The 12007-nt window shown below is 42.7% G+C and overlaps 1 protein-coding gene across 1 annotated transcript in view; it reads left to right on the top strand.

The window, feature by feature from the left end:
- Positions 1-12007, top strand: part of ATP8B4 (ATPase phospholipid transporting 8B4 (putative)) — a 153737-nt gene that overhangs the window by 132297 nt on the left and 9433 nt on the right. The window contains exons 24-26 of the mRNA XM_084817150.1: positions 797-880; positions 2462-2707; positions 8360-8498. Coding sequence (XP_084673276.1) covers positions 797-880; positions 2462-2707; positions 8360-8498 — 469 coding nt within the window. The remainder of the gene's footprint in view (positions 1-796; positions 881-2461; positions 2708-8359; positions 8499-12007) is intronic.

Genomic DNA, 12007 nt, shown 5'->3' with positions numbered 1-12007 from the left:
AACCATTAAGAGCAGTGAAATGGCTGAGGCAGGCCCCAGGTACAGTATAATGCATTTGTTACTTCCTCCCCACATCATCTCTGTGAGTAGCTGATCTGGTGCCAGAAAAAAATGAAGCTTCAGTGGGGTGGCCAAAGAGTTACAGTGTTTGAAAAGCCATACCACTGTCCCATTTGTTGGGTATTTTCTCCTTGTGGTGAGGAGAGTGTTCATGCCGAAGACTTAATTGAGAAATCTCCCCAAAATAAAAGTCCTCAACAGGCCCCATATTGAGATACCATATTTTCAGCTTTCTTAACCAAATATCATGTGCCCAGAACAACCAAACATCATGTGCCTAGACTCTCTTATCAAAACGAATGAGTTGCAAAACAAACATTTAAAAAAATTATTTGCCCTCACTACAGCTTCTATTCCCCCTCCCCCTAAGCTTTTAAGGGTGCAAACCTATGCATGTTTAGACAGAAAAAAGTCCTACAGCTGAGAATGCTGTGAGTTGTAGGACTTTTGGGGGTGTCTAAATATGCATAGAATTACGCCCTAGTATAACATTACCAAAGAATCTAAGGAACTGTAGATCGTGTATTGGCTGTTCTTTTATTTTTGTTTTACAACCCAAAATGCTGATGTGATGCTATCAGTTCATCCCTTTCACCGAAAGAAACAGTTTTCAAGATGCCATTGTCCTACAGAGTAAAATGCTGTTATGCAAAAACAAACTTTTAAAAAGTTGCAATAGAAAGCAATTAACAGGATAATTATATGTGTTAACTCACTGTTTGTGTTATCTTTGCAGACTGTTTATGACCAGTGGTTTATCACCCTCTTCAACATTGCGTATACTTCTCTGCCTGTACTAGCTATGGGACTGTTTGATCAGGTACACGTTTGGCTTATTCCTGATTAGATGATATCTGTAATGATATCCATCCAAAAACATCCCCACCTAGGATTCTGTAGGAATCCCCACAGGGGAACAAGAAGCCAGATTTGATTTGGATCAGGAGTCAACATGCAAGCGTTATGATCCAATATTATGCCTAACTTTCATGGCTGAAACCATAACCCAAGCCAAAAAAATGTGTAGTTGAAGAAGACTTTGGCATTTGGCAGCATATGATAGGTTTTTAATCAGGTCATGGGATATTGTTTGTGTCTGTGTGGGCATGTGCGCGCGTGTGCGTGCGTGCTCTGTAAATAAATTTGTAACTAAACTGTTTTTATATTATGCATAATACTGTATTTTTAAGGTTTTTAATCTTTGTAAATCACCCAAAGAGTTTTGGCTATTGGGCAGTATAGAAATGTAATAAATGAATGAATTAAGGATTTAGCATGTAGCCAGTTTGTTAAGGCTATATTAAAGCTGACTGCAGCCCAGAGGAACAGAAGGTCCATGGAGCATAGAAACTGGAAACCTGATTGGATGAAATCTTCCTTCATAGATCTGCACAGTACAACCACCTTTTCTTTTAGTCAGGATCTTTCAGCATCTCATTTCTATCCTTGGGTCCCATCACACCTCATTTGAGGGCTGCTACTGATGCAATCGGGAGAAGGGGGCGTAAGTCTGAGATGGGCTGGGGTCAGTTTTTTTCCACACAGGCAGAAAAGGATCAAAGAGTCCAGAAGCAGATTACATTGCTGAAGGGCAGGCTGGTGATCAGGCAGAGGCTTGGTGCATCAAGGCAATCTGTGTTGTTCTCAGTCCAGATTGCTCTGACTGAGGAGCGAGAGTTATACAGAGCCAGCCAGTACCCTACTGGTTCCTCAGGTCACCTGGTCACCTAGACTGAAGAGCCACAGTTCCAGGTTTGGCCACCATATGGGGCGGGGTCATTGCAGTGTAGCAGAGATTGGGCTGGTAATTCCCTTAGCCCTGGGAACTGTCCCAGTGGAGTAAGCCGCACAGGCCCTGGTCAGAGTCCCTGGTTCCTTCCCAGGTGCCTCTGCCTATGAGATGCAGTTATGTTAGACTACTCACTCATTTCTAAGAATGCACCTTAGTCAATCACCTCATTTGTATGCATACTTTGCATCTATCTTTGTCCCTTTCCAATCCTGCCCAATATTTATTAGTTAATTTTCTTTTTCCTAGTTAACTATTAGAGGGGAATGAGCTGAGACATCTGGTCTGCATGAGAATCCATCCCTACCTGTAGGTGCTTCTCCTTCCATAGCTGCCTTCACCTGAGTAAGGCTTGGGTTGTCATACTCTTCAGCCATGTATTTAATGTGACCTCTAGTTTATAACTTGGATGCACATCGTCACTCAAAAGTAAAGAAAAAGTTTTAGAGTTTGGGCAAGAAGAGATCTGAGGTCATACCTAATGTGAACATCTCCTGCCTATCAGATAGCCCCAGTTTAGAATGAATGGAACAATACCTTGGAAGTCACATACATTGGAAATGAACACAGATGCCAATAGAGTTGAAACTCAAGTGAACACATATTTTTCAGGATGTGGATGAGCAGAACGGCCTCAATTTTCCAAAGCTGTACGAACCTGGGCAATTAAATCTCCTGTTCAACAAGCATAGATTTTTCATCTGCATAGCACATGGAATCTACACTTCGGTTGTTCTTTTCTTCATTCCCTATGGGGCATTTTATGATGCAGCTGGAGAAGATGGGAACCATATTGCTGACTACCAGTCTTTTGCAGTCACCATTGCAACCTCTTTGATCATTGTAGTCAGCATTCAGGTAATACAGTATTTTGATTGTATGTGGTCCTAATCTGATTATTAAAGCAGCTTATTCTCAATGCAGCCCATTTTAAGTAGGCATTAAGAAACATACACACACCCTGCCAAATTAGAATGCATGATCTTAAGATCAGAACTTACAACTGATATCCTCTCATGATGTTCTGTATTGTCATAATACCGAAACCTAGCAAAATGCCCATTAGCTTCTATGGAGAAGAGACAAGGATCCCAGGGAGGTGCAATGCATCTCTAATCTTTTAAGGACCTTCTTGGCTTTGCACTTGTGTCCTCCATGCACTTCTTGTTAGTGGAGCCCAACCTACCCCCAAGGTGGAGCTCAAACAGAACCAGCTCCAGGTTTGAGGAAGTCTTCAACAAAGTGACCTTTGGTGGGACTCGTCTGGCATTGGTCAGCCCTCTGGCTGGTGGCGGCAGCGGTGGGTAGTTGTTTTAATTTCCCACAATGCCCCAGATTGGTGCTACATCTAGGGCATTGTGGAAATTGAAATGGTGGCTCATAAACCCAGCTACCTGGCATGTCAGGGTGTGTGTTTGTGCACAGCAAGTCCAGTGGGCCCTCCCCGCATACTGGGGCCTGGCAGCTGCTCATGGGTGCCAGATACTGATGCCAGGCTTCCTCCGACTTTGGGCCGGTTACTAAATCTCAGCCTAACCTACCTCACAGGGTTGTTGTCAGGCCTGTAAGCCGCCTTGGGTTCCTTACAAGAGGAAAACAGTTGGGATATAAATGAAATAATAATGAATAAATGCCAGCAAGACTGAAAATACATTGTTTAAATTTAAATCTATATGATCTGATTACTAATTTTTATGAACAAAGAAGAGCCCTGCTACACCAGGGGTCCATCTAGTCCAGATCCTGCTTCCCATTCCCACAGTCAGTGGGGATTTAACAATCTGTGTATCACAAAGCCCACAAACAGGACATGAAGACAACAGCCCTCTTCCACTGCTGTTCCCCAATGCACAGCCTCTGATTATGGAGGTTCAGTTTAGATATTTTGGCTAACAGCAATTGATAAACCTATTCTCTGTGAGTATGTCTAATCCCCTTTTACAGCAACGGTACCGCATCCTGTAGCAGTGTGTTCCCATACGCTCCATTTTATTTTATTTTCAATGTTATATGCCACTTTGGGGTCCAAAGACCTCCAAAGCAGCATCAAGTTATTACAAAAACAATTCAAGGAAAAAACAATTCAATTCCAATGAAGAGCAGCACAAAAAGTCACCACCACCAGCAGCCAAATACAATCAAGAGTAGTTGGGTGCCATAATTAATCCAAACCAAAGACCTGTTGACGAATTGGTAAATCATGATGATTGGTAATCCTTTTCTTCTTTATAGAAAGCAGATGGGTTGTACTAACAATTATTAATCAAGAATAAGTAAATAAATAGAAGGGGTTAAGTTAGAATGTTTAAAAAATGGATTGTCATAAGAATTCCTATAAATGATACACAGATTGTTATATCTAGTCAGCTTTCTTCTTTTCCCTGATCTTTTCCCTGTTTTTGTCTTTATTTTATAACTTTATTTTAGCAACATTGGAATGAGGTAATTGTTGTGTACTTATTTTATGCCTCTTGTTGTCAATTTCAGAAAAATAAAATGTTAATAATTTTAAAAGGCAAATCAAAGACCCATCTAAGCGGGATGGTCGAAAGCCTCCCATCTAGGCCTGGCCTTGCATGACTCTTCAGACACGTTTAACAATCCACAGCCCAGTTAAATTTATTCCAATAAAACCAGCTAGTCTAGTTAATTTAACTAGGTTAAATCTTTGGATTAACTGGTTAGTGAATCTGTGATGTAAATATATAACATGTGTATAAATTCAAGGACCAACTGCTGAAAATGTTCCTTGTGATTTTTTTGTTTTAATTAAGTCATATATTTAATTGTAAATCAGTAACCTGATTTTAATGTCCTAGAACTATTGTTGTTCAGTCGTTCAGTCGTGTCCGACTCTTCGTGGACCATAGCACGCCAGGCCTTCCTGTCCTGCGCTCTCTCCCGGAGCGTGCTCAAGTTCATATTCATTGCATCAGTGATGCTATCTAGCCATCCCATCCTCTGCCGTCCCCTTCTCCTTTTGCCTTCAGTCTTTCCCAGCATCAGGGTCTTTTCCACAGAGTTTTCTCTTCGCATTAGGTGTCCAAAATATTGGAGCTTCAGCTTCAGTATCTGTCCTTCCAATGAGCACTCAGGGTTGATTTCCTTTAGGATTGACTGATTTGACCTCCTTGCAGTCCAGGGGACTCGTAAGTCTTCTCCAGCACCACAGTTCGAAAGCATAAATTCTTCGGCGCTCAGCCTTCCTTATAGTCCAGCTCTCACAGCCATACATTACTACTGGGAAAACCATAGCTTTGATTAGACGGACCTTTGTCGGCAAGGTGATGTCTCTGCTTCTTACTATGCTGTCTAGGTTTGCCATAGCTTTCCTCCCAAGGAGCAAGCGTCTTTTAATTTCATGGCTACAGTCACCGTCTACGGTGATCTTGGAGCCCAAGAAAGTAAAATCTGTCACTGCTTCCATTTCTTCCCCTTCTATATGCCAGGAAGTGATAGGGCCAGATGGCATGATCTTAGTTTTTTTAATGTTGAGTTTCAAACCAGCTTTTGCACTCTCCTCTTTCACCCTCAACAAGAGGCTCTTGAGATCCTCTTCGCTTTCTGCCATTAGGGTGGTATCATCTGCATATCAGAGGTTGTTGATAATTCTCCCGGCAATCTTAATTCCGACCTGTGATTCATCCAACCTGGCATTTCTCATGATGTACTCTGCATATAAGTTAAATAAGCAGGGTGACAATATGCAGCCTTGTTGTACTCCTTTCCCAATTTTGAACCAATCAGTTGTTCCATGTCTGGTTCTTACTGTTGCTTCTTGACCCTCGTACAGGTTTCTCAGGAGACAGGTAAGGTGGTCTGGTACTCCCATCACTTTAAGAATTTGCCACAGTTTGTTGTGATCCACACAATCAAAGGCTTTAGCGTAGTCAATGAAGCAGAAATAGACGTTTTTCTGGAATTCTCTTGCTTTCTCCATGATGCAGCGAATGTTGGCGATTTGATCTCTCGTTCCTCTGCCTCTTCGAAACCCAGCTTGTACTTCCGGTAGTTCTCGGTTCGCAAACTGCTGAAGCCTAGCTTGTAGGATTTTGAGCATCACCTTGCTGGCATGTGAAATGAGCACAATTGTGCGGTAGTTTGAACACTCTGTGGCGTTGCCTTTCTTTGGAATTGGAATGTAAACTGACCTTTTCCAGTCTTGCGGCCATTGCTGAGTGTTCCAAATTTGTTGGCATATTGAATGCAGCACTTTAACAGCATCATCTTATAGGATTTTAAATAGCTCAGCTGGAATACTGTCATCTCCACTAGCTTTGTTGTTAGTAATGCTTCCTAAGGCCCACTTGACTTCACTCTCGAGGATGTCCGGCTCAAGTTCAGTGACCGCACTATCATGGCTATCAGGGACATTCAGATCTTTCCTGTATAGTTCTTCTGTGTATTCTTGCCACCTCTTCTTAATCTCATCTGCATCTGTTAGGTCCCTGCCTTCTTTGTCCTTTATCATGCCCGTCTTTGCACAAAATGTTCCCTTGAGATCTCCGATTTTCTTGAAGAGATCTCTAGTCTTTCCCATTCCGTTGTTTTCCTCGATTTCTTTGCATTGTTCATTTAAGAAGGCCTTCTTGTCTCTCCTTGCTATTCTCTGGAACTCTGCATTCAGTTGGATATAGCTTCCCCTTTCTCCCTTGCTTTTCGCTTCCCTTCTTTCCTCAGCTACTTGTAAAGCCTCATCAGACAGCCACTTGGCTTTCTTGCATTTCTTTTTCTTTGGGATGGATTTCGTTGCTGCCTCCTGAACAATGTGACGGACCTCCGTCCATAGTTCCTCAGGCACTCTGTCTATCAGGTCTAATCCCTGAAATCTATTCCTCACCTCCACTGTATATTCATGAGGGATATGATTTAGGTCATACCTGAATGGTTTAGTGGTTTTCCCTACGTTCTTCAATTTAAGCCGAAATTTTGTAACAAGAAGCTCATGACCTGAGCCACAGTCAGCTCCAGGTCTTGTTTTGACTGACTGTATAGAGCTTCTCCATCTTTGGCTGCAAAGGACATAATCAATCTGATTTCGATATTGACCATCTGGTGATGTCCATGTGTAGAGTCGTCTCTTGTGCTGTTGGAAAAGAGTGTTTGCTATGATCAGCATGTTCTCTTGGCAAAACTCTATTAGCTTTTGTCCTGCTTCATTTTGTACACCAAGGCCATGCCTGCCTGTTATCCTGGTGATTTCTTGACTTCCTACTTTAGCATTCCAATCCCCTATGATGAAGAGGACATCTTTTTTTGGTGTTAGTTCTAGAAGGTGTTGTAGGTCTTCATAGAACCGATCAACCTCAGCTTCTTCAGCATCAGTGGTTGGGGCATAGACTTGAATTACTGTGATGTTGAATGGTTTGCCTTGGATTCATACTGAGATCATTCTATCATTTTTAAGATTGTACCCCAGTACTGCTTTTCCCACCCTTTTGTTGACTATGAGTGCTACTCCATGTCTTCTAAGGGATTCTTGCCCACAATAGTAGATATGATGGTCACCTGAATTAAATTCGCCCATGCCTGTCCATTTTAGTTCACTGATTCCCAAGATGTCGATGTTCAATCTTGCCATCTCATGTTTGACCACCTCCAGCTTACCTTGATTCATTGATCTGACATTCCAGGTTCCTAAACAATATTGTTCTTTACAGCATCGGATTTTCTTTTCACCACCAGACACATCCACAGCTGAGTGTCCTTTTGGCTTTGGCCCAGCCGCTTCACTCTTTCTGGCGCTCCTTGGAAATACCCTCTGCTCTTCCCCAGTAGTATATTGGACACCTTCCGACCTGAGGGGCTCATCTTCCGGCGTTCTATCTTTTAGCCTTGTGATACGTTCCATGGGGTTTTCTTGGCAAGAATACTGGAGTGGGATGCCATTTCCTTCTCCAGTGGACCACATTTTGTCAGAACTCTCTGCCATGACCTGTCCGTCTTGGGTGGCCCTGCACGGCATAGCTTATGGCTTCACTGAGTTACGCAAGCCCCTTCGCCACAACAAGGCAGTGTGCCATTTATTAACTTTTACTTCCTTTCTCTCTGCCTTGTTTGAAAAATTATAATAACCATTGCTAAGTACGATTTTAGGTGATAGCATCTTTAAGAAGATGGCCTGATATTTGACTGTATTATTTCAGATTGCAGGTAGGAGCTCCTATGACTGAATGCTTCTCTATCCAAAAATAAAAAAAAATTCCCTGCATATAGACAACTAGTATGTCCAGGAGAAAACTAGGTTAGAAGAACTTTTCTCCCTGACATCTAGTAGGAGCATTCAATCATACTAGCCCTCACCTGCAAGTCGTATAGCCAAGAGACACATTTACCACCTGAGTGACCAGGTAGATCTCCAGATGTTTGGGACTTCAACTCCCAGAAGCACTTGCCAATGGTCAGGAATGCTGGGAGCTGAAGTCCAAAACTCTGGAGATGTACTTTCTGCCCACCCTAACTTAAAGCACTGTTGCCACTAGGCTTACCTATGTGTTATTTATTTTACAGATTGCCTTGGATACCACTTACTGGACACACATCAATCATTTCTTCATCTGGGGTAGCATCGCAGTGTATTTTGCAATCTTATTTGCGATGCATAGTGATAGCATGTTTTATTTATTTCCAAAGCACTTCCCTTTTGTAGGTAAGTCTTTTACTAAGTACCATGTTGCTCATGTAACCTTTCCACTGGTTAACAAGAATGGTGAATTCTCTAGTGCAAACCTAATGATGCTTAACTAATGTTAAGTACTAACGATGCTTAAGGCAACAGCAACAATGAGGGTAAAGTCTTATGCTTCTGCAAATATTTATGTATCGCATGTATAATGTGTAGCACCCTTCTTCTAGAGCTGTGTGTATTGGTTACTTTATCCATTTTATCTTCACATGAAGCCCCTATAAAGTTAGATATGCTGAATCAGCATTACTTCCCGCCCCACCATGGCCAGCCAATAAACTTCATGACTGGAAATTTAAGCCCTGGTCCAAGTCCAACATACATACATACATACATACATCTATCTATCTATCTATCTATCTATCTATCTATCTATCTATCTATCTATCTATATCTATCTATCGATCTAATCACAGCCTTCCCCAACCTGTCCAGAGTTATGATAGGATAATTAACATATGATTATCCACTCTTTGAATGGAATCAGCTATAGGAATGATAGAGCAGCTTTCTTGAACCTGATGCTCTCCAGATGTTTTTGCCTTCAGTTCCCATCAGCAACCCATCAGCACCATCCAGCATGGCCAATGGTCAGAAATGTTGTGGGTTGAGATCCAAGACATCTGGATGACACCAGATTGTAGAAGGCTGATCTATCATGCTGATAGCTCACCCTGTTCAAAGGGCTTGGGGTGGATAAACTTACATGCTAATTGTCCTACCATAACCCTGGATGCTGAGCACCAGTTTAAATAAAAATGTCAACAGGCTTGTATTTTGGCACATCGTCAGGGAATAGAAATTCCAGCGTTGATGGGTATGCACTGAGGATGCTTCTCTAGGGGCCCTTGAGAGACTGGATTCCCATAATGTTGCATACTGTGTGGTCAAGAGTGCATACTATTGGAAGATGTCATTGACGCAAGAGCCCTCTTGCATAAGGCACTGCCAGGAATTGCTAAGCCCCCAGATGGACTGTGCAAATGTTAGAGGATGACTCTCTTGTTTCACAAAAAGTAGTTTTGGTAGCCAGAAGCAAGCAAAAGGAAGCAAAGATGCTTTATTTATTTATTTTAAAAAAGAAAAACACAGAAGGTTGCCTGGAGGGTGAGGAGCTTGTCATGCCATTTGAAGCTTTGAGATAAACAAGTTTATGTCACTAAAAACAGCTGGGGCCTGCTGGAGTTCTTCCAGAACAGGGATACCTGTCATTATCTGAACCTTGGCCCAGGCTTCCTTAAACAACTTCCAATCCTGCCTTGCTTATGTGTTCTACATTTCCACTCACACTTTGATCACTGGAAGGGCTAGAAAATGTGTCTCCACCACTTCCCAAGACAAATATAAACAGTTTGAGAGGTCCAAACAGTTGTCCAAACAGCTCTATTTCCACTGTGTGTGGGGACAAAGGATCATTGTTGAGCACTGTGTTGGGCCCAGTTCTGTCTAGTTGGGAGGGGGCTAGCAAGGTGAAGGCAAGGCCAGAGGGACAGAGAGATGGAAGTGAGGGGCGACAGAAGCATAGGTAGACATGAAGGTGAGTGCAATCCTGCACAGAGAACACAACTACAAGACCCCACTTTTGGCCCATCCAGTGAACAATCCTGACCTGGAAGTTTTTTATAGTGGTCAGGCAGTGTCACTATAGTGGAAAGGAACTGGAACTCAGTGAGGTGGAGCACAAGATATGCATGCAGAGGTTCCCGGTTCATTTCCCACCATCTCTAGGTAGAAAGATTAGGTAGCTGGTCAGGGGGGAAAAGCCCTGCTGAAGATCCCTGAACAGCTGCTGCCAGTCATTGTAGAGAATGCAGAGCTTGATAGGCAAATGGTCTGACTAGTATAGGGCAGCTTGCTATGGTTCCCAGTGGGCTTCTTTGCAATTTGCAATTCTGGCCAGCGATAGGCTGTGGGACACAGGCTGAATCCCCCCACCTGATGTTCCTCAGATCCCAGGTTCAGAATCTGCTGCAGGTAGAAGCCCTGACTCCTGACACACTAGCAGAATTAATTAATTTATTAATGCAAGTGCTTCAATTATTTTAGCCCAGAAATACCTACTGTGAAAAAAATATACTGTGAACTATTTGGGTTGAACTATTCAACTATTCAGGTTGAAATCCAAGACTTGGGGGTCATACGGTTGAACTGTGTTTAGTGCGTGTGCATTTCTTTTATTTATTAATTAAATTTATATCCCACCTTTCCACTAAAAACAGTGCTTGAGGCAGCTAATGATAAAATACAGATTAAATAGCAAAGTTACAATGACAACATTACAATTCATCAAATAAAAATACATCAGTAAGAAACAAGTAACAGCACCCACTAGATTAAAGCCTATTTCAGCAGCGCTTCGCCTTAATCACTATTAGCCTGTCTGAACACAACTATCTTTGCCTGTCAGCTGAAGGGCAACAGAAACGGAGTTAGCCTGGCCACCCTTGGCAGGGAGTTCCAGACCTTGAGAACAGCCACCAAGAAGGCCTCTCTTGTGTCCCTGCCAAATGTGCCTCTGATAGTGGTGGGAGAGACCGAACAGCCTCTCCTGAAGTTCTTAAAAAGTTGGCTGGCTCCTCTGGGAGAATGCAGTCTTTCAAATAGCCTGGTCCCAAGCCATGTAGGGTACTATAAGTCATAACCAGCACTTTCTATTGTGCTTGGCAATGGATCAGTCGGTACCCAGTGAAGGTACATAGGGAGCATGTAACTAGTGAGTCTCATGCTCCCTATAGCCAGCTCTGGTCAATATTCTGGCTGCAGCATTCTGGACCAGCTGAAGTTTCTAAACACTTTTCAAAGACAGCCCCACATACAGCATGTTAGTCTGGTTTGTTCTGGTTGTACTTTTATACTGTAGTTTTAAGCTTTCATATTTTATATTGTTTTGTGTTGTACTTCATAGTTTAAATTTCTGTGAACCTCCCAGAGAACTTTGGCTATTGGGTGGTATTGAAATGAAATGAAATGGAATGAATGAATAAATAAATAAATAGTCTAAATGGGATATAACGAAGGCATATGTCACTGTAGGCCTTAGTTACATGCCTGATGGCTATATGCTACCTCCTGATGGCTAGTCCTGATGGCTATATGCTACCTCCAGTATCAGAGGCAGTTTGCCTATGTGTACCAGTTTCTGGGGAACATGGGTGGGAGGGTGCTGTTGCACTCATGTCCTGCTTGTGGGTTTCCTGTGGGCAGCTGGTTGGCAACTGGGTGAACAGAACGCTGTACTAGATGGACCCTGGGTCTGATCCAGCAGGGCTCTTCTTATGTTTTTATGACAGATCTGTCATCTCCAGGAACAGGCTCAGTTGTTGCAATAGCCTTAGCTGTGCAAATGCACTCCTGACCACCCCTGTAATGTGGGCATCCAGGCTCAGGGCTGAATCCAGGAATACACCCAAGCTGCAAACCTGAGTTTTCAAGGGGAGTGTAACAGGTTGAATCCCTGTTATCCAATATGCTTT

Source organism: Heloderma suspectum, chromosome 11, assembly GCF_057233095.1.
Source record: "Heloderma suspectum isolate Gila_16-S chromosome 11, 16-S_ref, whole genome shotgun sequence".
Classification (NCBI taxonomy): Eukaryota; Metazoa; Chordata; class Lepidosauria; order Squamata; family Helodermatidae; genus Heloderma; species Heloderma suspectum.
Note: the sequence above shows the minus strand (reverse complement) of the source record. Positions and strands in the feature narration are given on the sequence as shown.